The following is a 27,756-nucleotide window of genomic DNA, read 5'->3' on the forward strand; positions in this document are numbered from 1 at the left end:
TACATGTAGAGTCGTACAAAGCAGGCAGTCGTGTTCCCACACTGCACACACTCTCCGTGGGGTCCCTATCTACTCACCTTGGGTCGTTCCTTGGGTCTCCAGCACTTCTACATCCTCTCAACCTTGCCTTGACCCGAGTTGTGACCACTTTCTGAGTATATGGTTCGTTCCCCCCCTGGGGTCCACTGTGTACTTCGTGCTATTTACTGCGTTTCTTTGCAAACTATTGTTTGCATTGTGTTGATCTCCGTGTAGGAGATATCTAAACGTGTTAGAGAGTATATTATAATAAATACATATTTTTATAAATACCTTGTGTGGTTCATTTTCATGTAATCTATACTATAAGATTGCATTCTGCTAAAACAAGCTGCTTTACACTCCTTCTGGACCAAGCCTGGAGACTACTCTCCACAGCTACCCCTCAGAGAGATTTCTAAGGTTGCCTAAGACCTCTTAAATCACCATAAGGGTTGTCTGGACTGGTGCAAGGTGCCCACTTACATTAGAGGACATCATACATCAGGCCAGCTTCTCACCCCAACCTTCACTGGCCCTACTGGTGCCATTTAACAATTGCTCATGGCAGGTAATAAAGGATGTATCCATAGAGTCAGAGAAAACCAGCAGAAAAGGACCAGGTACTTCCAGGTTTACATGGCTATTCTCCATTTCAGGGACAACAACATTTAATGGACGCACTTAGGTGCAGGAATACTGGCCAAAACTCGGAGGTTCATGGACCCTGCAGCCCCATACCAAAGTCTGTGTAACCTGTAATAAAGTTCGAAGTGTTTTGCCCAGAATCTCACCATTTTCAACCAAGTGCCAAAGTGGAGATTCAACCCCAGGTCCCATGGATTGCACCTATTTCTTCAATTTGTGCTATTGAATAGCTCCTCGTGCCTCCATTCCCATCCCATAATTCCACTGCAGCCTTCCCTTTGAATGTGGCGCTGCACTCAAAGGAGACCATTGTGAGAAGTTGGCCTAGCATATGCTGTCCACTATTCTAGTGGGCACCTTGCACCAGTCCAAACGACCCTTATTGATGGTAGGTTTATGAGGCTAGAGGCCAAAGTACAATACAAGAACTTAAATAGCACACAGTAAACTAGCACAGTATACGTTTTGCCCTAGGGACCTCACAAACCATATACTAAGAAAGTGGTATAAGAACCATGTGAGGGATAGAAGGGGAAACATCCTTTACAACGCAACTTTTACCACGCAGTTCTTTTACATCGCAACTTTTACAACGCAAACCATTACAACGCATTGCGCTGGGGGCGCTCTAGGATAGGGAATAGGTTTAATTTACTATCCAACACCTTCCCTAGTGTCCACGGGGACTGGAGTTGGAATAGTAAATTAAACTATTCACTATCCAGCACCCCAAAGCGCTATGCGTTGTAATGGTATGCGTTGTAAAAACTGCGATGTAAAAGCATGCGTGGTAAAAGCATGCGTTGTAATGTCATACATCCGGATAGAAGTGAGGCCTAGGGCCTGTGGAATCCCTGGGGCAACCAGGAACCACCCAAGGTAGGGACGCAGGAGACCCACGGGGGACACGTGCAGTGTCTAAACACAGCCGCGAATCACCATTAACTTCTACGGAGAAAGTTTAAGTTACGAAGTAAAAAATTTAGGACACTTAGGAGTCGACTGCGAGAGAACCCCTTCAGTACTGGACACTTCGAGAGTCAAGACCCACAGGAGCACCCAAGTACTCATGTTACCTCACCCAGGGAAGCTGGGTACATAGGTGTCTTTTCGTGTCTGGTTTCATCGTCGTTACCTATGGAGAGCTGTAAAGAAGTGCTGCAGGCGACCAGGAGAAAAGTGTTCGGATGGATCCAAGGGAGGATCGGAGATCTGAAGTACCTGAAAGCTGAGGGGACAGAGTCTGGGTCACTAGCCAGTGACCAGGGTGGCGACAAGAAGATGCCAGACGATGTCAGGTGCTTTCAAGTGGAGGAGGTGAAGCTTGACTCTTCAGGCACGAGGACCAGGAGGCGTCGACAACAACCAGAAGCTCGATTCGAGCTGTCCCACGTTGGATGTCGAGTGCTGCAGCGTCGGTATCCAGATTGGACCCAAAAAGCCTTGGCAACAGCAACCCACGCAAGATGACAAGATTGGCTTCGGTGCAGACCAGCAAGATCTGAGGGACTCACCCTTTGGGGGGGGAGTCAGAGCACGTCTGGAGCAACCAGGAAAGCTCAAGAAACAAAGGATTGTCCTTCGTGGGGACCCACTAGCCAACAGACTAGAGATCGCGAAGGAGCCTCGAGCTGTGTGAAGGAAACAGGCCCACGGAAGACTTGTGGCCTCTCAGCTTCGGTGCAAAAGGTGCTTGGGGCAAGGGCAACAAATAGCCCAATGAACAACTTCGGGAAGTAGGTGCACTTGCAAACTTGCAGGATGTCCAGGAGTTTCGGTCCCACGTCGTGATAGCTACAGGTCTCAGCTTTGCTGGGGACTCGTGTCAGCCTCGGAGATGTCTGGAAGTCCGTGTCCTGTGTCGCAAATTCTTCTGGATCCGGTGGGAGCCTCGTAAATGCAGACCGGCAAGATGCTTCTTTGGTGCCTGTTTGAACAGGAAGGCCAATCCTTGACCCCAAGGGAGATTTCTTCCGTCTTCCAGTCGATATGGAATGTCGAAGGTCCAAGATTTTGTCTTCAGAGTTTCGTTCAGGGTAATCTAAAGTCCTAGTGACTAGGCTCCTATACTTATACTAAGTTTAGGGGTTGGACTAACTCTAGGGTCCCACCTATGGGAGGACCTGGGGAGGGGGTGGTTACACCCCTTCCCCTTTGTCCAGTTTTGCGCCTAGAGCTGGGGCTGAGTGCCCCAGCAACCGGTTTGAACTGGGAAATGCATGGAGCACCTTGTATGCCCCATGCAGTGTCTGAAAAGCATTCACTGAATGAAACTCACCCTGCCCCAATACAATAGCACCTCCCTGGACAGGAAACCTATTGTCCAAGCCTCCCCTGTCAGAGTTTCGTCCAGCAGCAGGAGGTCAGACTCGTGTCTGTGGCAGCAGCATCCATTTTGTGATGCTGGGGCTCTGTTTAACTTCTACCGGGTTTACCAGAGTGTACATGTCTTCTCCCTCTAAAAGGGTGGAATACTACCACCGCCGCCAGAATTGGCAGGGGGGTGGGAGGGGGGTAGGATTCCAAAGTGTTTGTCACCAAACACAAGATGTTTTGATGCAGCCAAACCAAAGTTAGCATTTACTGCGAGGTTATAATGCACTTAAGAGTATATGGTATGGCTGTATCATAGAACAGCTATAAGGAAGGGATTCCAAAAGATGCAGAGGGGCTCAGCTCATGCTAGGGCACCCTCTCACACACAACCAAGCACTCTGCCTTCAGGATTGTTAAGGCCTGCCATAGGAGTGACTTTTTAGGTTAATATGTATATATATATATATATAGGTAGATATAGGTATACTATATCTAAGTAAGGGGTGATTGATTACACCACCTTACCCAGGCTGCAAGGGCAGACCTTTGGTGCCATTTTGGAAGGCTTCCCAGGCGTGGCATAATACCTGCTTCAGCCCCTGGTAGGCCTCTGGGGTGCCTATGCTCTTGGTACCTAAGGTCCCATATACTAGGAGCTCACAAGGTAACTTAGTAACCAATCTGGTATGTACCTAAAGCACATGCAATCAATTTAGAGAGAGAACAGCTAGGCTGTGGTCCTGACTTGCAGGGCCACAGCCAGACTAAAGTCGAAAAACCAGTGAAACAAAGCAAAGAGTGGGGGTCACCATAGGAAGCAGACCCTACTCTCCTACAACCATCGCTCAGAAAACCTCCTTCTGCAGAGCTCTGACACATTGATCTTTGCTGTAGCACGTGCTGCCACTGCCCGAGTCACGGTGCTGCAAACCAGCCACCACCCTACCAGACAGGGACTCTAGACTGAAGGGAACAGTGCTGTGGAGGAATGTATAGTTCATACTATACTGTAGTCTGTACCTTTGTATCATGGAACCCATTTAACTTAATGCAACCACTCACTGGCAGAGGCAACAGGCTTAGTTTATTTGTATGTGTGAATTGGGTGGAAGGTGACTGCAAGAATGGCCCAAAGTGGAGATATACAGATGAATTAATGAGTGACAGGGCCTGATGGATAAATTAGCAAATTAATGCATGAACGAGGGAGCAGGGCATGGATGAATGAATAGATGATCCTTTTGGTGCTTTGACTTGGCCCCTACCTGGATTGGGCTCCCTGACACCACCCTTCGTTGCTGCCTAACGAGGAAAAAGCCAGCGCCTCGCCGGACCCGCTTCGCGGGTCCCGCAGCGTCTGTCATCTTTGGAAGCTGCTGACTGTTGGGAGACCACAGAGAGGAGCGCGGGGCAGGTGAGAGTGCCGGCGGGGCTGCGAGTACACAGACAGGGACACCAGCGTCCAGGAGTCCCTGCGCGCCCAATTAGCCAACCCTGGGCTATCCTCCCCGCTAGCCACGCCCCCCCCACCATTAGTTTGAAAAGCGGACCTTGCTTCTGGCCTTTTGGGATCCTTTTGGTGCTTTGACTTGGCCCCTACCTGGATTGGGCTCCCTGACACCACCCTTCGTTGCTGCCTAACGAGGAAAAAGCCAGCGCCTCGCTGGACCCGCTTCGCGGGTCCCGCAGCGTCTATCATCTTTGGAAGCTGCTGACTGTTGGGAGACCACAGAGAGGAGCGCGGGGCAGGTGAGAGTGCCGGCGGGGCTGCGAGTACACAGGCAGAGACTCCAGCGTCCAGGAGTCCCTGCGCGCCCAATTAGCCACACCTGGGCTGCTCTCCCCGCTGGCCACGCCCCCCCACCATTAGTTTGAAAAGCGGACCTTGCTTCTGGCCTTTTGGGATCCTTTTGGTGCTTTGACTTGGCCCCTACCTGGATTGGGCTCCCTGACACCACCCTTCGTTGCTGCCTAACGAGGAAAAAGCCAGCGCCTTGCCAGACCCGCTTCGCGGATCCCGCAGCGTCTGTCATCTTTGGAAGCTGCTGACTGTTGGGAGACCACAGAGAGGAGCGCGGGGCAGGTGAGAGTGCCGGCGGGGCTGCGAGTACATAGGCAGGGACTCCAGCGCCCAGGAGTCCCTGCGCGCCCAATTAGCCACACCTGGGCTTCTCTCCCTGCTGGCCACGCACCCCGCCTATCAGCGCACGAGACTGCTTATAGGTGACCAGTGCTGCCGCTCCGCGGGAGCGAGCGGGAGCGCGCCGGGAGAAGCCCGGGACAAGGGCGGGACCGTCTGCGGCCGTCATAGGCAGGAGTTGGCTGGGCTGGGCCCACCCTCTTGCGTTAGATACCTGAGTTCTGGTCTCATCATCTGATATTGCTCTCCATATATTACCATCTCACCTAAGTAGAAATGCCCTCTCCGGTAAGGGAGGGTACCCCCATGAAGCAGGGAGGGGTTAAAAACAGGACCTTAGATAATTACTTTCCCCGGGCCGCGGGTGATGGGGATAAGGAGAGCACCTTAAGCCGGCTCAGGGCAGAGCGAAGACGCTCCATAGATAAATTGAAACATAGGTCCATTGGTGAAAATTCTACCTCACTCACTGAAGAGTCGACCTCTACAGACGATGTCCCTCTCCTGCTGAGGGATTGCACTAACACCCCACCAGTCCCATCTACGAGTCTAACCCCAACCATCAGCCCAAGCCCAAGCAGGGTGACCATTGACTTAATTTCTCAACCCCCCCCAGCCCCGAAAGCTAGGAAAGCCAAACCCAAGCCAGCTGTTGCACAAGGAGCATATGGGCCCCCCCAAACAAACGTAGGAGGAAGTCGTGGGGTGCCCAGGGGAAAAACAAATCAAAAACCCCTCACTCTGAGTTTGGGAGGACATCCAAACTCCCCCCACCGACTGAGAGATTAGTGGATGAAGTAAACCCTAAACCCACTGTACTGGCTGCTATTGCTCCTGCCCTGATAAAAGATATAGGAAACAATATTGCTAATGTCCCCCTTTCTGTTGTCCCGCTAGGTAACCTGGAATTTCTGCTCAGGTCGCTACTACTACCAATCAGCGAGAGCATCAAAAAGGTCGAGATTAGACTTACTATCGTGGAGGCTACATTAAGTAGCATGAAAATCCCGGCTGGCCTCCAGGGAAGATCTTCGGAGTCCATCCCCATTCCTACGGTTCCCCAGCAGCCATCTACTAGTGCAGGGAGCTCAGCCCCCCCACAAGCTGTGAATGCCAAGGCCCCTCAACAACCCCTAAGGACTAACTCTGTACCAACTAAGTCATTTAATTCCAATAGATCGCCCCCCCCGTAGACCCTGTCCCTTTAACACAATCTGTAGATAGTGTTGCGCCAACACCTTTAATGAAGCCTCCCCCCAGGTCACGTAGGCCTAATCTACCCCCAGAGGCAAATGATTACATGGTAGTCATGGCGGGCGTTCCCTCACTTGAAGTGGGGGAAGCAGAGGACTTTTGTTCCTTAAAAAGCAGGGTAATTAAGTGGCTAAATGTGAATAGACCCCTCCCGGTATTTCTAAATAGTGAAATCATAATGGTTAGAAGGGTGCCCTGGGTGGGGAGAACACATAAATCCATAATAGGGGATTGTATATTGGTGAGCTTCAGGGATGCTGGAACTGTCTCTTACATATGTCAAGGAAAGAACAGATCACGGGAATCTACTATTCAAACCCTTCGTGTGTCTTTCTTCTTTCCCCCTATCCCTGCCCCTGTACACCCGCCTCATACCTATGATAACTGGACGAGGGTTGGTCGGAAGGGAAGACAGCATGAATTTAACCCCAGGCCACCATTCAGCCACCCAGAGCCATCCTTTCACACTCTCAACCGGTTCAACTGTTTGGACGGCCTTGAGGGGGTTGATTGACAAACGGAGATGGTCCCCTTGGGAGTTGGGGAAAAAGGGGCCTTAACAGATGAGTTGGAGCTGCAAAGTTCCGTAGCACAGCAAACCTCACCTAGCTGGGTCGGGAAGCCTGTGTTAGATGGGTCCAGGGTTATAGATAGTGAAAGCATAGGAGGGAGACACGGGCTGGACATACAAGGGTCAGAAATTGAGATACAAATGGGGCCTCAAGGGGGAACTGAGCAGAGTTGTGAGGAACTGAAAATGATTTCTTGGAATATAGCAGGTTTGGCAGCCAAATTTAACAACAAAGAGTGGCTGGATTACATTAGAACATTTCATGTAATCAGCCTGCAGGAGACATGGGCCCTGGAGAATAATTTTCATTTGCAGGGGTATAAGTGCTTCTTTGTACCCGCGCAAAAATCTCGATCAGGGAGAGCCATGGGAGGACTATCTATTTACGTAGATTTAGACATCCCGGGCAGTTGGTCTTCTCCAGATTGGAATTTCCAAGGGACACAAGCAGTTCGGTTCACCGGGAAGGGGCTAAGATTCACTGTTTTTAATATCTATAACAACGAAATCGCGAGAGACCACACCTCATTTGTAGCTGAATTAGATTATAGGCTGGGTCAGGAAATAACAGCCCAGAAAAAGGGGCAGTCAAATGCGCTGTTGGTAATGGGAGATTTTAACTGTCACCGTTGTCCGGCACTGGTCCCAACTAACACAGACTGGTCCCAATGCCCTATGGAGAAGGGGCCGCATTTCTCCCATACGCCGACAGGGTCAGCTTTTAGTATGCTCCGGCTCAAGTATGATCTTGAGCACACTATTAATATGATAGGCACACAGAAGGATGGTACACTCCCACCCACATTCAAGGGTAGAGGATGCTCATCTGTCATAGACTACATCCTGGTCTCAAGATCCCTGCAAAATAATATAATTAGTGTAGGGATAGAATGGAGTAGTTTCAGCGACCATAACCCACTCGTTTTGGAGCTGATGTATAGGGTGGGTTCAAAAAGTAGAGACCACCGCACAACCACGGAGAGGGTAACAGACCAAGGCAGGAGATTAAAATGGGCCAATTTAGATGGGGAAAAGTTCTATAAGGCCCTGGCAGACGCTGGCAAATCTGCTATTTATTTGAATTTTGAATTTAATTTTGAATTTAAAATCATTTGTACAGCGCTCGTTTACCAGGCGGTTTCATGGCGCTAGTGGCGGACGATGGGCGGCGGTGACAAGAAGAGTCTATGTCAGGTAGGCTTGCGTGAAGAGGAAGGTTTTAAGGTTCTTCCGGAACAGGAGGTAGGAAGGAGAAGTGTGCAAGGCAGCAGGGAGGGAGTTCCAAAAGGTTGGAGCCAAGACAGCAAAACTGGATCCACCCGCTTTCTGTTTTTTAAAGCGGGGAATAGTAAGAAGGGCCGAATAGGTGGAACGGAGTTCTCTGCCGGGAAGAAAGGGCTTAATGGCCGAACAAATGAATTCAGGGGCAGTGCCTGATCTGGCCTGATAGGTGAGGCAGCCGAGCTTGAAGAGGGCGCGCTTATTTATTGGAAGCCAGTGCAGGGTTTTGAGCAGTGGGGTAGCCCGATGGTATTTGGGCTGGCCATAGATCAGACGGGCCACCTGGTTCTGCACCAGTTGCAGGCGGTGGATTGCGTAGGCCGGGGCCCCATTGTAGACTATGTTCCCATAGTCTATACGGGACAAAACCATGGCCAGCACGATGATTTTTAAAGCGGGGGTGGAAAAGAAACGGGAGACTTTCCTAATTATTCTAAGGGAAAAGAAACAAGAAGAAACTACGGAACTAACCTGTGAATGGACAGTGAGTTGAGAGTTGAGGTAGATCCCCAGGGTTTTCACTTTGGGCACGGGGAGTGGGGGGACACCAAGGGAAGGGGGCCAAAAGGAGGGGGACCATGGACTGCAACCACCATCCAGTCAAAACCAGCTCGGTCTTGTCTGGGTTGAGCTTGAGGTGGTTGCAGTTCATCCAATCGTTATGACTGTTTAGACACAGAAGTCCACGGACCAAGGCTACTGGAAGCATTCGGTCAGATTGCTAATCTGGTTGATGGCTTACTAAAAATTAGTGCGCCTACAAGGAACCATGGCAACCCTCGATGGTTTGATAAAGATTGTTCAAAAGCATTGAGGGAGCTTAAAAGCAGCCTTAAATTTAAACCAAGGGACCCCCAAAAAATTAAGGCGTGCAGGGAGAAATATATGAAAGAGACCAAGAGGAGGAAACTCGCTCTGCAGGGAGAAGCGTGGGCAGACTTAAGAGAAGCAGGGGAAAGAAAGGATTTAGCGGGTTTTTGGAGAATCATCAACAAACCCACCTTCCAGGAAAACGACGCTCCGGAGATAGGGTCTAACATCCTTCCAGAACAGTGGGTCACTCACTATAGGCGTCTGTATAATCATGAGTCAGGTACCCCCGTGAAGCCACCTGAAATTCCAACTCAGGCCTCAATGGTTGTATTCACTATCAAGGAGATTACTGCTGGGATAGAGGGTCTGACCAGAAATAAAGCCCCTGGCCCTGACAGTATTCCCCCCGACCTGTTTCTGAGCAGCATAGAACTTTGGGCCCCTTTAATGACCAGGGTTATAAACACTGCTATCACCTGTGGTTTGCCACCGTCCTGGTCCAATGCTATAATTGTGCCGATTTTCAAGAAGGGCAAAAGGGACGACCCTAAGTGCTATCGTCCTATATCCCTGATTGACGTATCGGCTAAACTCCTGGGTAGGGCGATCCTTAATAGACTGTCCGAGTGGACCGAAGAAAATAATATCTTCTCGGACACTCAATATGGATTTAGGACAGGGAGGTCCACCAGTGATCAATGCCTGAATCTTTACATGCTGACTGCCAAATACACCAGGGCTAGTGATGAATCGATCTATATGGGATTCATGGATTTGGCTGCGGCATTTGATCACGTCAACAGGGAGAAATTGTGGGACATGATGTCCCACATGGGGATAGAGAGCGGCTTAACTAACATACTCAGGGAACTGCATAGTGACACCACGGCTAGGGTTCGTTTTAATAGGGAGGGGGGGTTGACTGACTCTTTTCCCTGTATGAGTGGAGTCCGGCAAGGCTGTATTCTTGCCCCTTTTTTGTTCTCCCTTTATATCAATAATCTGGAGCAGTATCTGTTAGGTTTAAAGACAGATTGCCCAAGGGTGGGGTCGCGTCATATTCCGGTTCTGCTTTATGCAGATGACGCGGTCCTGATTGCACGCACACCCAGGAGCTTACAAATCCTGATTGACGGATTTGTTAAGTTCATGGGTGCCCTATATCTTTCTGTTAACCTGGGTAAATCCTATGTGCTCCTGGCTGGTAAAAAAACTCATTCAAAATTCACTTACACAATAGGAAGTCACATAGTAGAAGAGGTTAAAACGTTTTCTTACCTAGGTGTAACTTTTGATGGCGCCTTACAGTTTAACTCCCTGGTGGAGGAGCGTTGCTGCAAAATGATCGCTTCTAATGGGGCAATAGCAAGCTACGGCAGGAGGTTAGGTAGATGGAGCCCGGAACAGGTGATGAACCTGTACAGCTCCGTATCATGCTCTAAAGTAATTTATGGGGCAGAAGTATGGGGCTTTGTTAACACCACAAGAATCCAACGAGAGGAAAACAAATACCTAAAATCCATCCTGAGGGTGCCCCCAAGTACTGCTGGCTTCATAGCACACAGGGAATTAGGGAGGCCACACCTAGATGATTTGGTAAAACTCAGGCCAATTGTGGCCTGGTTAAAAATCTGGGTTAATCCTGATGCGTCCCTAAGCAGAGAAATTTTATCGGATTGTTTAGAGAGGGACAAAAGTATGCGAATTCCCTGGCTCAATTATGTAAAGAACACCCTAGAGGAACTAGGCTTTGGGAATCTCTTCACTAACCCTGCAACAATTGTAGCCCAGCATAAGATGCAAGTAAAGAAAATCTTTCTAGAGCTGAAATGTCAATGTAGAGCTGAGGCTGAAGGGCTTAAAAAGACAGTGAGGGCTCACAACCTGGTGAAGAGCGTTGAGGGAATGGAGCCATATTTGTACCTTATGCACAATGCACAGGATAGATTATTGATGTGTCGGTTTAGACTGAACCTACTCCCATTTATGTTGGCATCACCAGCAGGGTTTGCAACATCAATTGAACAGAAGGGATCCTGCGGCTGCGACAACAGGTCTCCGCAGGATTCCCTTCACTTTATTTTATTCTGCCCTTTTTTTATAATGCCCAGGCGCAGATTTCTTGTAAAAGTTTTAAAACAAGCTAAACTGGAACATGCCAGGGAGGCATTAGTCTTTTTACAAAAAGCATCGGACCCGTTTACACTGTGTTGTATAATGAATTTTATTAAGGTAGCGGTCCGTTTAAGGCTAACTAGGGGTAATGAATGATGTGTTCCCGATTTTATTGTTTCCAAAGTGTTATATTCTCTATTTGCTTGTGTTTCATGTTAACACTAATATTTTTGTATCAGGATCTTGAAATGTTTAATGACTTTTTATTCATGTAATTATGTATGTGCTTTTATGATGATTTTTAATCACCGAATAAAGATTCCTTGAACAAGAATAGATGAATAATCACAGATACATTAGTGAATGAAAGAGTGAGGACTGATTAAGCTCAAGAAATGCCAACGGCAGAGTGACTGGGTTGATTGCAATCCTGAAGCAAAACACGTATCTACCATGAGGCTAGACGTATTCGCAAATATTCTAGCTGCAGACTTCACTTTGCCGTCATTTCTTTCTGGGGTGTCTTTTTCAGGTGCTCCGGCTGCCCAGAGACCTCAAGCAGAAACTAAATGTATCTGAATAATGTCACCATCTCATTGGTTGTGTCTGAACCTAAATCCTGCCGGTTAATACCGTCCATCATGTGCAAATCTCATGAGTAGGTGATGCATTTCATGTGTTTGGAATCCATTAGTTGGTTTCTCAGATCTAGTGTACAATGTGGCTGGCCGAAAGCTTTTTTGTTCTACTCCCTTTACAGAAAATGTTATAACATCCAATGTTCTTTTGTCGGAATTATTGTTCTAGTTCGGCTTCTCCAACGAGTAGCTCATTAGCTACTTGTAGCTCTCCAGCTACCTGCGAGCAGCTCGCCTGTGTGTAGCCCAGCGTACTATGAAAGCTTTTGCTTGTTTGGATTAATATGTTTCTACCAAAATTGAAAAGTGTGTATTTGAGACGAAAATGGGTGTATTTTTCAAACTCATAATTTGAAAAATAAATTTATTTGAAGCGGATATTAAATGAGAAATCAGGCAGCTTGGGAGACTTATTACTAACATTACCCCTTTGTGCTGGGGAGCAGTGCAGCTGTTATGTATTAATTTTTTAGCAGTATTCCTGACAAACTGACTAAGCTTTTTTTACAATACAATATTGCTGGAAATCCTGCACTGAGGTGATCACGGCTGGTAATCTTGCATAGGGTGACCACTAATGTACTCTTCTCTGAAGCGTACAGTACTGATAATGTTGGTAGTTTGGGAGGATTTTTGGGAGGATTTTTGTTGAATAAAAGTAGCTCTCATTAGCGAAAAAGTTGGAGACCCCTGTTCTAGTAGCTCTTAAAAGAGGATGTATGTCATTACATCGCATACTAATACCATGCATGCCATTACAACGCGGGTATTACTACGCAATGTCAATGACATCGCATTCCATTACATCGCATACTTCGCATACATCGCATACTTTTAACCCTAAAACACTACTACGCTACCCACACTACTCCCCCCCTACACTACCCTAAACCCTACAACACTACTACGCTACCCACACTACTCCCACCCATACACTACCCTAAACCCTAAAACACTACTACACTACCCACACTACTTCCACCCCTACACTACCCCAACCCAAAAACACTACTACGCTACCAACACTACTCCCACCCCTACACTACCCCAACCCAAAAACACTACTACGCTACCCACACTACTCCCACCCCTACACTACCCTTAACCCTAAAACACTACTACGCTACTCACACTACTCCCACCCTTACACTACCCTAATACACTACAATAAACACTACAACACTACACTACCCTAAAACCTAAATCACTACACTACATAAACATTACACTACCCTCCCTAATACACTACACTAAACAAACACGACAACACCACAACACACACTAAAACGTTTTTAACTCTTTCTACCCTATTGACGGAACCGTTCCGTCACACCCCTCGGGTGGGCTGTGCTCATGACGGAACGGTTCCGTCACGGCCCGCTTGCCGCGCCTGCGCGGCGCGTTTCATTAAGCGGGCGGGGCCGTGACGGAACTGTTCCGTCACAAGCACAGCTCACCCGCGAGCTGTGACGGAACGGTTCTGTCACCCGCGCAGGTGAGCCGCGCGCCCCCCGCGACCGTTAGCGCTGCGGCGGAATAGCCGCCGCAGCGAAGGTGTTAAAAAAACACTACATTTAAACTACCCTAAAACCCTACGAAAGTAACCCCCACCCCATGCACAAACCCCCTTACCTCTCTCCTCTCCAGCGTCGCCGTCGGATCCCGCTTCCTCCTTCCTGCTTGCTTCACGTCGTTGTGAGGAACCAGCCTAAGTTTCCTCACAACGACGTGGATAGCCACCCCGACCGCCGCCGCCATTACACATTACATCGCATGCGTTGTAAAAGCACATGTGATGTAATTGTATGCGTGGTTTTACCACGCGTTGTAACATCGCATGCGTTGTAATGCATGCGAAGTAAAAGCAATGCGTGGTAAAACCTGCGTTGTAATGGTTGTTCCCCCTTAAAAGATCCCTGCAGGGGGCATGGCCAAAATGGCGGCGTGAGCGGACGCATCCTTCTGAGCTCCCGCCGTCGGCCTTTTCACAGCACCGGCTCCGGCCTCACGGAGCCCCTCTTCAGCGACCCCATCAGCTCGCCTGGCATCCCCTGTAGTACGGGTGATCGGCAGGGGCATTTGTTGGGTGCGCGGCGCGCTCACAGCGAACATCGCCGTCCGACCCGCGGTGCAGCCTAAAATCGCGTCCGGTACTAGGGGAGGAGCGAACGACGAGTGAAGCAGCGGCCGAGCCGGAGGCCCGAGATCTGGGCCCACCCTACGCGAGGTCTGGTACGACTTCGGCGAGTCCGACCCACGCATACCCCGGCGCGAGGCATCGGCGGATCCCCCGCTCGATTGCTACTGCGGGCCCGCCGCCCAGACGCAGGAGCGGTTGATGGTTGCGGGGCCCACAAGGGCGAAGAGGTGAGGAGGTGGGGGCGGCGGCCACGTATAGAGACCCGCGCTGAACACGGAGGCCCGACCTAACGGCTGAGAACTTTGGGGTGCGGTCCGGGACCAGGCATCATCCTAAGGGACTATTCAGTGGCACCGAGGCTGGGGGCCCGAGGTCTGCCGCATTTCAGTGAGGTCTAGGGCGGCTACGGCGGGCCCGGCCCACGCACGAGTGTTGCGTGAGGCAACGGACAGAGAACGCGTCTGTTGCTGCTGCGGGCCTGCCGGGGGGACTGTTTGGAGACAATTGCGGACATTGGCCCCGGGCCCCAGTGGCGCAGAGGAGACCGCGTAGTCGCCGAAAATATCTACCGCCAGCTTGAACTGTGGCCCTAGGTCTGGGCTGTGTTTGAAGTGAGCGGAGGCCTGTGGTAGAGGGAGTAGCGTGGCGCAGCGAGCTGTGACAGGGCCTACAGACGACATGGTCGAAGCGACCCCAGGAGCGGTGCGAGGAGTGGGCCGTGGCGAGAAGTGGAGGTGTCACGGACTGCGCCCGGAGTGGTCAGAGTTTTTGAGTTGGGGGAGACCAATTGGCGCGACTTTCCTAGGCGGCGGGTGTCGGCCGACAGTGTGCAGTTTAGTAGCTGGCCCAGTCTAACCATACGACTGTCAGGGTGTCCACACGCTCGACAACTGCTCTGGTGATCTACACGGGGGAGAGCCTTGCCACGTGGCGGCCATGTTGACGGGATCAAGGGCCCGTAAAGACAAGACGGTGAAGGAGATGTTCGCCAAGGCTCAGTCGCCCTCGACGGCTAAGGACGTTTCGAGCACTGGAGCACGACGGAGCGACCCGGAGGTGGCGGGCTCGGAACCCATCACGAAGGCCTTCCTTGAGTCCCTCTTCACGTCTTTAAGGGAAGACATCCACACCCTCAAAAAAGAATTCTCGACGAGATCCGAGCGGTGTGGTCAGACTTGGACGGCGTTGGTGAATGGGTGGCGGAGCTCGAAACGAAACAGGACAATCGCGATGTCGAAACAGAGGCACCCCAACAGGAGATTATACGACTGCATGACCAACAGGTGGACCTCCAGGCACACCTAGAAGATCTTGAAAATCGCCCCAGGTGACACAACATACGTATTCGGGGAGTGGCTCGCTCGGAGAAGACAAGGACCTTTTTAAATTTACCAAGGAGGTCTTCAACCATGTCCTGGGCCGGCCGGGAGAGACGGCACTCACGATAGACAGGGCACACAGTGTTGGGCCCCAGCGAACCGGGTCGACCTTTCCAGTGGACATTTTGGTGTGCGTACAGGACTTCCGCACTAAGGAAGATATTCTTCAGAAGGCGAGGCAGATGCACCCCATTTCCTTTCGTGGCCATTCCCCGACTCTCTTCCAGGACCTATCGGCACTTACTTTGCAGAAACGCCGCTGCTTCAGACCGGTCACAAGCTATCTCCAGCAGCAAGCCATACCTTACAGTTGGGGGCACCCGTTCAGGATCATGTTCAAACTAAACAACAAATTTTACCAACTCCGTTCTCTAAAAGACGCTTGTCAGGTGCTGGGCATAGACCCGCCGAAAGAGGAGGAAGAGCAACCGCCACGCCAAGGAGGCGCGGGAGAATCCTCGTCTCAATGGCGCCAACAACGGAGTCGGCGCCGAGTCAAAAAACCCCCGAAGACGGAGATCGAAGATGGCCAGAGGGCAGCAGTGGAAGCAGTAGCTACAGACTTAACTATGCAGCAGCCAGGAAGATTTTTTGCCTAGGACTCGCACCGTTTGGGGTCTACTGTGTTTTTTGGGAGGTCGGCGAAGGGGAGGACAGAAGAAGAATTTGACTTCATAATCCCCGCAATACCTTGTAGCCAGTCATCTGTGAGAGATGATGGACAATTGTCTAGTTCTCTATTTTTTCATTTTCACGGTTGTGTTCAGTGGGAAAGGAGATGGAGTGGGGGAGGGTGGAGGGAAGAGTGTTGGGGAAAAGGGGGGGAGGAGACAGGTTTGCACGACTTTGTAGGGGGGGATGGGAGGGGTTCCAGGTCCTTTGGGGTCCACTGAGGAAGGACACTAAGAGTTTCCAGAGTATTGGGGCAGGCCGCACCAGGCTGCGACGCGGGCCGGTAGGTGAGCCATCCATGAGAGGCGGTGCCGTTTCAGGGGTGGGTATCGGGGGTGTGGAGCAGTCAAAGGTAGGAATGAATCATGCCCCCTACTGAACTACGCGTCCTCTCCCTAAATGTTAGAGGGCTCAACAACCCGATCAAACGGAAGGCAGTCCTCTCGTGCCTTGAACACGCGAAGGCCGATATCTGTCTCCTGCAGGAGACGCATCTACTACATAAGGACTGCTCTAGGATGAAGGCGCGTAGCTTCCCACAGCAATCTTTCTCATCCACCTCGAGTAAAACAGCTGGGGTTGCGATCTTAGTTGCGCAACGATTTAGAGGGCGGGTGCTGCGGAAGGGAGCGGAGATAAAGGGGAGGTTGCTATCCTACCATTTTTCTTTGGGGGGGTCCGAATTCACGATCTGCTCGGTGTACGCCCCCAATGAGGGTCAGGAAAAGTTCTTTCACGCAGCGCTCAGCGAAGTGGCGGCGTCCACGGACAGGCATATCCTCATTGGCGGGGACCTCAACCTGGTACTAGATAACACTTTGGACAGATCAGCGCAGCGCACCACACAGACGGGGACCCTCTCCGATGGGGGGCTGACGAGATTGGGGGAACTGGGTATGGTAGACCTCTGGCGCAGCTTCCACCCGGGTACTAGAGCATACTCATACTTCTCAAGCGCACATCGCACATACGCAAGACTGGATTACTTTTTAGCCTCTACCTCTCTTCAGGCCTTGACATCTACGGTTGACATAGGGGTTGCGTCCCTCTCTGATCATGCCCCAATTTCCGCGGCGTTCCTTTTTTCCCCGGTGACACAACCCACACGCCGCTGGCGACTCCGTGACACGCTGCTACACCGCAAAGACATAATTGAGAAAATAGTAGGCACGATAAAAGACTATTTGCTCCATAATACCACCTCCGATACTTCGCCGGTGACACATTGGGCGGCTCTGAAGGCAGTTCTTAGAGGAGAGTTAAAAGCCATATCGGCGGCGGAGAACAGAGCGAGGGCAGAGAAAAGGGACGAGCTCACACAAAACGTTCAGGAGCTAGAACGCATGCACCAAAGGACATGTGCCCCCAGGATCTGGAGGCAACTGACAGTGGTCAGGAAGCAGCTGAGTGCGTTGGATCAGCATAGGGCAGAATTCGCAGCTCTGAGGGTGCGTCATATGTACTACACCGGGGGGGATAGATGCGGACGCTTACTGGGCCGGGCACTTAGGGAAACGCGGCAGCGTCACTCAGTGAAGGAAATCAGGAAACCGGAAGGAAGTTTGGCAACAGAGGATGTGGAGATTGCAGCCGCATTCAGGGACTTCTATACTTCCCTGTACGTGGGATCCGCACTGGACCTGGCGACGGGCGAGGCTTTCCTGGACTCTGCCCAGCTCCTGGTGCTTACACGGGATCAAGCGGAGGCCCTGGACCGCAACATCAGACACGAGGAGGTCATCTCAGCCATCTACAAGCTCAAACTTGGGAAGGCTCCGGGGCCTGACGGCTTCACAGCCACATTTTGCGTACAGGTAGCGCCTTTGCTTACTACTCTGTTTAACTCCCTTTCGGAGGCGGACGCAATCCCAGGGGACCTCCTGGATGCCACCATTTCAGTTATCCCCAAACCTGGGAAGGACCACTCAACATGCGCAGCGTATCGACCCATTTCGCTACTTAACATTGATTTGAAATTGTATACGAGCATACTTGCGGCGAGACTTGCCCCGCTTATGCCGAGACTGATTGTTCCGGACCAAGCCGGATTCATCTCGGAGCGGCAAACCGTAGACAACACCAAGAGGGCACTACACTTAATTGAGAAGGCCACACGTACAAAAGGGGAATATATGATGCTCGCGATTGACGCGGAGAAGGCGTTCGATCGAGTCCACTGGCCGTATCTGGAGCAAGTCCTGGTCAGGGCCGGATTGGGAGACAGATTCCGCACCTGGATCCTGAATTGCCACTCGAGGCCCTCGGCGACAGTCCGTGTAAACGGCTGCTCCTCTCCCCGCTTTCCCATTGAGCGGGGCACGAGACAGGGATGCCCACTGTCGCCTCTACTCTATGCCCTCTATATGAAGCCGCTGGCGCAGGCCATGAGACTTGCCCCCGCGGTCCATGGGATTACAATGGGAGCTTTCGAGCATACCATAAGTTTGTATGCTGACGATGTTCTACTGTCGCTATCTTCACCCAGAGAGTCGCTGCCGGCTTGTGTGGACATTCTCGACGCTTTCGCTGGGGTGGCAGGCCTTAAGGTCAATCTGAGCAAATCAGTGGCGCTTGACCTCTCCCTAGAGGCGCCTACGCGTGATTACTTGCAGGGGCTCTTTCCCTTTCCGTGGGCCTCGGAGGCTGGCCCTTATTTGGGCATTCAGCTGGTGGGCACCTTGCAAGGCACGGTTCACCTCAACTATACCCGGCTCCGGCAGACGATCCGGTCCGAATTGGGTAGATGGAGACAACTTCCGCTATCCTGGCTGGGCAGGGTCGCGGCTATTAAAATGACGTTCCTGCCGCAAGTCCTCTACATGTTCCGCGCCATCCCTATGAGGCCCCCGGAAGGCTGGATCCGCCAGACTCAATCCCAATTGGCACAATTCATCTGGAACGGACGCCGGCCACGGATGAAGCTTCGTTTGGCGATGCTGCCTCCTGAGAGTGGGGGACTGGGTCTGCCGGATTTGTTGTTATACTATCAAGCGGCGCAACTGCGAACACTGGGGGAATGGAGCAAGTGGGAGTCTGAGAAGCACTGGCTCTTTCAGGACCAGGCAGTGGCGGGCCGCACACTCCAAGAGGTTCCTTTCCTGCGTCGGCGGCATCAGCCCCCTAATCTCTACGCCTCGTATATCACGAGGACACCACTAGAGGTGTGGGATCTTGTGAATGTTACACATGAGCTGACATTCTTCCCATCTCCGCTGACGCCCTTACTGAACAATCCAGACTTCGGTCCTGGTCAGGATACCACGGCCTTCACCCGATGGGGCCCGGCGGGATGCAGGGTGCTCTCACACATGTACGCGGCGGAGGGAGTCATCCCCTTTGATGCCTTCCGGCGAAAATATGATATGGCCGAGGAAGAGCGCCTCCGCTATCTCCAGGTGCGACACTGGGCACTCCATACGCAGATCCGGGGTGGGGCGGACCGCAGACTCAGTGAGTACGAATATTGGCTGATCACGAGGAAGTCTGATCGAAAGCTCATATCAGACCTCTACCGCATGTTGTTAGGCAGATACACACACGTCCATAACTCAGGGAGGGCGAGGTGGGAGAAGGACCTGGGACGCACACTCAGCAATAAAGAATGGGGAGGCATCTGTTACCGGGCTCGACACTCCGCCTATCACATGGGCTTGACTGACACCCTCACTAAAGTCACTAAATATTGGTATTATACCCCAGAGAAGCTCCATGAGATGAATCGTACGCGTGATGTGTCCTGCTGGCGTGGTTGTGGTGCGAGGGGTACGCTGGTGCACCTATTGTGGGGCTGTACTCACCTACAGGGATATTGGAAACAAGTATTGGACGAGGTGGACCCACAATTTGACACGACACTTCCGAGATTCCCTGCTTATGTGTTGCTGGGCTTACCTAATCCCATTACCTATCCGCTGCGCGCCCGTCGGGGTCGACTGATGGCCATAGCTCTGGGCTCAGCGCTGCAGAATGTTCTAGCTTACTGGCGCACCACACACATTCCCACCTTTCAGGGCTGGTTGCACCGTCTTTGGAACGTCCTGGGAATGGAGAAGCTGTCCTTGATTGCAAAGTGGGAGGGGGACAAGTACCCAGATTTGTGGCGACCCTTCTTGACTCTTTTAGCTACGGAATTTAGGGAAGTGACCTGTCCCAGATACCTACGCCTTCTGAGACTATCGCAAGGAGCAGACTCGGAGACATCCAGTTAGAAGATAGGGATCGAGTGGATGGAATTTCGACCTGGAACAAGGGGGGTGGGTAGGCAGTTTGGGGGTGGCGGGGCTCAGAATATGGGGTTTGGTTGTTGTTTTCATTTTTAGACACCGCTATGATGCTCCAAATGAACCTTGCAAGCGCGACAGTTGGCTCGCATTGATATTGTTTTTTCCGCACTACTGTCGGCCGTTTACCTATGCTTCTTAATGCTATTTTACTGTTGTGGTCCTGTACTGTACGAATTATTGCTTGTGTCTGTCTTTTTCTGCCAATAAACAGATTTAATACTAAAAGATCCCTGCAGGTGATGCCATTTTCATTTCAGTTTCATTGACTGAATGTTTAAGAAGACCATAGTGCAGGTATTGAGGTTTAACTCCATTTGTGCTCCAGCAAGCAACATGTGCTCTGTCCTGACAGCAGATCGACCAGGAATCAGTCTTTTGATGCAGGTTGCAGAATCAAGATGCTGCACATTTGCATCAACAGCTCATCTACAAGTAACAAAGAACATTCCTAACCAATAATGCATCTTCCCAGGAAAAACAGTGCTACGATTGACGCGCTTCTAGGTTTCTTCATTGCACTAAGTAATAGGGAATACTCATGTACACCTCAGCATTGACTGGATGCTCCCAGATTAGAATTCATAATTAAAATTTAGTATAATAATCCGTGGCTCTTTCCAAGTTAAAATCCCTGCCTGTACAACCCAGCTCTTTCTCGGACAGAGGGTTCTACCCCACAAAGTCAAGGTGTTTGTTGGGCCTGTTTAAACATTTGTTTGTTGAAACTACAATTATTTCATATCATCTATTGGAACATTCATGTTTCCGGAAGAGTGACACATTGGCCAAAGTTTAAGAGCACAGCCCAGACCATACATCTAGCTAAGGTTTTTAAATCGGGTTGACTTCCTCATCACGGCCAAACTATTTAGCAGTTTTGTGGATGCCATAAAAGGACATCGGGGAAGAGGGACATAAACCACCAATAAGGAGGCTTTAGGCCCATGATCAATTAGATGTAACCCACACAAAAAAATTTACATTCAGAGAAAGTCCAAGGACCAATGTTCTAATCCCAACAGTTTACTGAAAGCCATGTGATTACATGCAAATGCATTTTCCTATGCGTAGAATTGTTAATATGTGTGAAATGTAATGTGATTCTGCAATTTACTCGTGTTAATATATCCACAGTACAATAGCCTAGATAATCTTCCAACAGCCACTTATAATGTAAACTGCTCCAACCCAGCATACAGTCCTGCAAACAGAAACAGACACGGTGGATGAGTCTCTTACCAGGCTTTGTCACATGGAGCAACTCTGGTACCACACTACAGGGAACCTGCCCCTCACTCAGGGCTCCTACTATGACGACAGCATCATACTGCTCTGTAGGGGCAGAAAACACAGACCTCAGCACCACCTTATTTCTCATAGGAAATATCTCCCCTCAGGCAGCAATACTGTCACCTAAGAAGATACACACCAGAGACAGCATACATTCCCTGCTCAATATGTCTTCCTATTCAATATGACCATCCTACTGATTTCTTATCTGTCATCTACATGTTACCTCTATAAATTGGAGGACTGGACAGACATTAATGTTATACTCTCCAGAAAGATCTAGACGCAAAGGACATGGTCAGCCACAACTCTACCTGTTGAACAATAATTTGGGGGTGAACACGGCAGGTAAAAGTATCACAATAGCTGTGGTGGCCACCGCAGTGGGGTTTAAAAGGATCCCTAACCCCCAACATCCGACTGCTGAACATCACTTCCTCCATAGTATTGTCCTCGTTTTCTCTGTGCGTCCTCACCTCTCCGTTCAAGGTTCTCTTTGGCTCGACAACGCAATCCTCCCGCAGATACTCCTGACCAGTGCCTCTCGTTCTCTTACTTCCTCTCTCCCTTCCCACCCTCTCTTGCCACTTCCCTGGCATGTTACCTGCAGGTGCCAGCAGTGGGTCTTGTCCCAACATGCATTGCTTCAGCTCCAGGTAAAGCTTCTTCTGGCGCGCGACCTCCAGCATCTGCTCGCTACCGTCCACGCCATGGAAGAGCTGGAATCCATGCTTCGATAACTGGTGGGTAAGAGTAGAACAAGACAATTTCATGATCATAATGAAGACATAGCCTAGTACTGGAGACACACAATGAAGTCACGGGGCGTGCGAGGCAACACAGGGGGGAGTAACAAACTCAGGAGCCCTTATGAAGAAATGTGCCCCTCTCTGTCAATATTTTTGGTTGGTGGCGCCAGATACAGGGCTGGGAATAGTCACTGTGGGAACTGAGAACTGGAATTTAGTGTCAGCAGCCAACTCAAACATGCACAACAACTGAATGGGTTGGGCTGGAGAGACCATTCAAGTGCTTCCCGAACCTGGACACGCAGTTGCAGCGAAGGGGACAGTACGCCAAGACCTTAGATAAAGAGGGGGAAGAGGGCACACCTCAAATTCCCTCTCTGAGGCTGGGTCATGCCTGAAAACGTGCTCTCCTATCACAGTGGGCGGGTGGGAGATGGTGCAGGCTCAACAGAGTCCTGGAAAGCAGTTTAGAAATGGGGGACCCCACCTGCGCTCCTAAGTATCTGAACTTGAATAGGGGAACTAAACAAATGTTAATGTAATCGAATATTCTTAAACGAACAGTATTATAGTTTATATTAAAGAATATTGTAGTTGTACAAATAAAACGTTTTTTATATAACGAATAAACCAAGTCTCGAACCATGTTTTAAAACATTGGTCCAACAAGCTCTTATACCGTGTGCTATCATTAGTTGCTTCAGATAGCACAGAATATAGGCCATATTCTTTAGTCCTATCGAGTTAGTATTATTAGTGCCATAATGTGATGTAGAATGGGTTCAGACAATGTGAATAAGAATCAAGAAAATACAAGTCATGTAAATATTCCTAAGAGTAATAATATACTATGTTAACCCTCAGGTCCAAACAGAAAGGAGAGTATAGCCAAAGGGAAAGGGAGAATGTTTCTAGATAGACATAAATTGTCCCCAATTATACATGATACGTATATTATCTATATTAAACTGTTACAATTATTCGTCAATGCGATACTGTTCAAATTACACAACAATAACTGTATGAATTTCCACAGTTACCAAAATCAACTAGACCACAGATTACTTACATAATGGGCCTCTTATTCATATCGGTCAAATTGGTTTCAAAGTCTACATCCTCAGAGCAATTTCTACGTGCTCTCAACATTTCTACATATGGGATGGAATTAATTTGACATGAGGGGTGGCAACTGTCCGCTGATAGTATTGAATTACAACTTGTAGTTTTGCGAAACATCCTGCTGCACAACTCAGAACAAATACAACTTATCATCTTTAATGAATAGTTCTTTAATATAAACTATAATACTGTTCGTTTAAGAATATTCGATTACATTAACATTTGTTTAGTTCCCCTATTCAAGTTATTACTTAGAGGTTGAGTAGTAGAGATTAGTGAGTTTACGAGCAGAATAGAGGGAGGTTTCTGTTCATTTTCTCTTTTGTACAGGTTTGCTAGGGCAACAGACCGTTGCTATTTTATTTAAACAAATAATTAGTTGTGGGAAGTATTTTATTTTATTTTTCATGGAACTTTTGCACACTACAATATGGCGCCCACATATTTCGCGGTATAAAAAGCCATTTCAATATGGCGACGGCGCAGTACGCCGGAATTCGATATAGAAAAGACTACACGTGAAACTGGTGAGTGAGGATCTTTTAATATGACTACCCTAGCGATTTTGTCAAAAATTTACACACGTACTAATGTACATTGTACTTTCTTCTTCCCCACTCCTTATTTTGTCCACTTGACGATTAATAGACGGAGAGACAACTTACACGCGAATAGTGGGTGAGTTGAGTATTTAAGACATTATTTGCTTAGATAACAATGTATTCGGAAATTTCTTGAGGGTAAAATCTTTATCACCCGGCATTCTTTATCAATCCACAGGGCACCTATGACTAATCTGGGAGCCTGAGGTAGGATCATTATTTACAATCAATTGACTTTGTGGTGAGAAATATTTGGAAAATTATTTACGTAATATTACTTGCTCCTCCTTTTATGCATATTATTGACCACAGATATCTTATGGATTCCAAATACTGTGTTACGTGATGCCCTACACTCTTTAGGATAATAAATAGGTAAGATTGTACAATAGAGGGTACATTAATTGCGATACCCGATGAATCAATACTGAACCTCATGATCAATTATTTTAATTTCTTATCATAGATTCGTACCTCTCCACATACAGTTGGGAACTTTTCATATGCTTAAACTCCTGATGACTTATGGGAGTTGATGGTGATATTTATAATTGGTGAGTTCAGAGAGATATGAATTTTTGCGTTACATCCTAATTTTATGACCTAATTTTATGATAGCGTGGTTTTAGGTTTAGACATAATGTGGTGAAGAAATTAGGATTGGGCATTGTGACTATACAATAAATTACTAATTGCCCATGTTAACTTGTGTTATTTAGAAGACAGAAAAACCGTTAGAAGTCAAGTGGATGAGATGAATCTTCTATGACAGGATTCAGTTTACATTAAAGGTGATTTTGGCCATATTGAAATTGTATTTTGGATAATTTGGTATGCACAATGGTGACTCTATGACCCTGGTGGCGTAGTAGACTTTCTTTTCCATTCCTCATTATCACTGGAGTCTACTCTCTTTACTTTATTTATTCCAGTTGTTGAAGAAGTCCCTGTAATAATAATTAATTACTGATATATACCTATTTGATGTTTTAACACGGCCCTGATGAAGTCATTGGCTGATTTGATAAGCCAGACGAAACACGTGTTGGCTGTGAAATGAATGTACTGACATCGATTGGAAATATTCTCAAGAATAAAAGAAGCACTCTACGACCTAATACTACTTTGTGGACATTTATTTGGACCCTTCTGTTGAGTTACCGTAACTCTTATACCAGGATTTGAGGAATGAACACTGTGTCAAGTGACCAGTGACGTTGGGTCACAACATTATTATTATAATTGTAATGTACAGCATGATTGTTCTTCTATCCTATGATTACTTCGACTAGCCTATACTTGGTGAATCTGACTTTCAGATACTTAGGAGCGCAGGTGGGATCCCCCATTTCTAATCTTATTATCACACACATGTGTGGTCTTGAGGGTAGTCTGGTAACCACCCTTTTCTCACCTATCTGCACCACTGACTTATGTATATAGTGAAATATCCTGAAGATAAATGGAGCGCCCTTACCCGCTTGGTTACCAGTTCTTTTTTTCTCAATTAATCTAGCTTAAGGGCAGCCACAGGAACTGCCATGAATAGGGACAAGGAAGCACAGGACCTTTTTTCCAACTTAAATGCAGGCTCCTCCATAGGTACAGCTGTGGGTGCCAGTAAGGAGCAGAAACAGGAAGGCTTGAGAGCTAAATTTATTAGATTGGAGCGGCTCAAGAAAGCAGAACTAAACAAATGGTGGGACACTGCCACCTTGAAACAGTATTTAGTATTAAATAGAATCCCCAGGGGACTACGGTCACAAATTATGCCTACCTATGAGGATCTTGAGCCAGATTTACTTGATACTTGGGAAAAAGAGTTGACTAGTAGCTCGAGGAATCTCATTAACATCCTAATAGAAAATGCCGAAAGAAAAATTAAGAAACTGCTGATGGAGATAGAAACTCTAGAAGATGAGATAAAGGTACCTAATATTCCGGAAGCTACCATGAAAAATTATGCGATTCTTGATGAAATTCTAATTGAAATGCAAACTGATATCAAAAGAAGGAAAGCTAAAAAACTTAAAAGGGATGAGAACGATTACCGCATGGGCCGTGTATTTACCTTTGCACGGCGATTTGATTACTTAATGAATAAACCACCAATGTCTAAAAAGAAAGGAGAGACCTCGAGCTCTAGCGACCCTTATTCCTCTTCTAGCAATATCTCAACTAGTGAGAACGAAGACTCTGTAGACACTTCAGGAGCAACAAGAGTTGGTAATAGTTTTTTAGAAGAGGTACGTCGGATAAGGATTGGAAACAGACGAGACTTAGGAACCGTAAGACAAGGAGAGGAACCAGAGGCAAAGGGAGAAACAAGAATAAGGCAAGGCATGAGGACTCGGTCCTGGAAGAACCAGTAGAAAATGTACATGATATGAATGCAATTGAAATTGTTAATCTTTCTTCAGTGAACTTAACTGATGACATGGTATCTTTGCTCAAAAAAGGTCTACATTTTTGTCCATCTAACAAACTTGATTGGAATCTAGTTAAAATTGATGTGTATAAATTTACTAGGATGTTGAAAATAAAGAAGTACTTTGCAAACCACCCGAAGCTACCTAGCACTGTGATTAGGCCTGAACTAAGTAACCTCTCAATTCAAGAGGTACAAGAGACTAAACTTCTTTTGTCCCTTACAGAGAGCGAAGAAGATCCACTCACCATGTCACAGCTTCTTATGGATTTAGAGATTAATCAAACCACTGTAGAGAGTGGTTTGAAGAGCAAGTCACGCTGGACCCCTCAGTTACACTCGGGGAATGTAATAGATGCTCTCTTTAAAGCAGTCAATCTGGATATAGACAGACAAATCAATAAAGACATTAGACATAATAAGAGATATCCTAAATTTAACAACTTGGCTAGCCAAGAACGCTTAGCGCTGAAAACTTTAATTTCAAATCCTGATATAGTCATAAAAATGGCTGATAAAGGAGGAAATATAGTTATTCAGAATACTGTGGACTATGAAAATGAAGTTTTTTCTCAACTTAATGATTTACAGTACTATGAGAAGGTGGCTTCCAATCCACTACAAACAATAGTACCATTTATTAATGGCAAACTGAAATTCTGGTATGATAGATCTTTGCTGGATCATAATGAATATATGTACTTGAAAATCACATCACCACGTTCCCCCTGTTTATATTGTTTACCCAAAATTCATAAAAACAGAGAGAAACCACCTGGGAGGCCTATTATCTCAGGTATTGATGGAGCAACTGAAAAATTATCACAATACATAGATATTTACTTACGTCCTTTTGTGCACAATTTACCTTCACACATCGAAGATACTAGACATGTTCTTAATCTCATGAATGATGTTATGTGGGAAAGTGGTATGATTTTAGTGACACTAGATGTGGTCTCTTTATATAGCAATATCGACCACGATTTGGGGATAGCAGCTATAGAAACTTTTCTGAGAAAACGTCCAGCTGAACAATATGATCACACCATGATGTTACTAGATATGACGAGAATAGTTCTTGAGAACAACTATTTTCTATTTAAAGACAAATGGTACAAACGAAGACTTGGTACGGCAATGGGTTCCAGGTTCGCTCCGTCTTTTGCCAATCTATTTATGGGTTGGTTTGAGGTGGAGTGGATCTGGGGCCCGAGGGGCAGCAAATGGATCGATCACCTGTACTATTGGGGTCGGTTCATAGATGACTGCTTGATGATATGGAGAGGTACTATAG

At 48.1% G+C, this 27,756-nt stretch overlaps 1 protein-coding gene across 18 annotated transcripts in view; it reads right to left on the minus strand.

Moving 5' to 3' along the window:
• Positions 1-27,756, minus strand: part of METTL27 (methyltransferase like 27) — a 597,353-nt gene that overhangs the window by 60,319 nt on the left and 509,278 nt on the right. For all 18 annotated transcript variants that reach the window (XR_013608592.1, XM_078679520.1, XM_078679530.1 and 15 more), the window contains 2 exons: positions 22,163-22,298; positions 21,508-21,600 (listed from right to left, as the gene is read on the minus strand). Coding sequence is in view for 17 of the 18 variants with exons in the window: in XM_078679520.1 (XP_078535646.1) it covers positions 21,508-21,600; positions 22,163-22,298 (229 nt within the window). In the remaining variant the exon portion in view is untranslated. The remainder of the gene's footprint in view (positions 1-21,507; positions 21,601-22,162; positions 22,299-27,756) is intronic.

This window comes from Lissotriton helveticus, chromosome 3_1 (genome assembly GCF_964261635.1).
Source record: "Lissotriton helveticus chromosome 3_1, aLisHel1.1, whole genome shotgun sequence".
Lineage (NCBI taxonomy): Eukaryota > Metazoa > Chordata > Amphibia > Caudata > Salamandridae > Lissotriton > Lissotriton helveticus.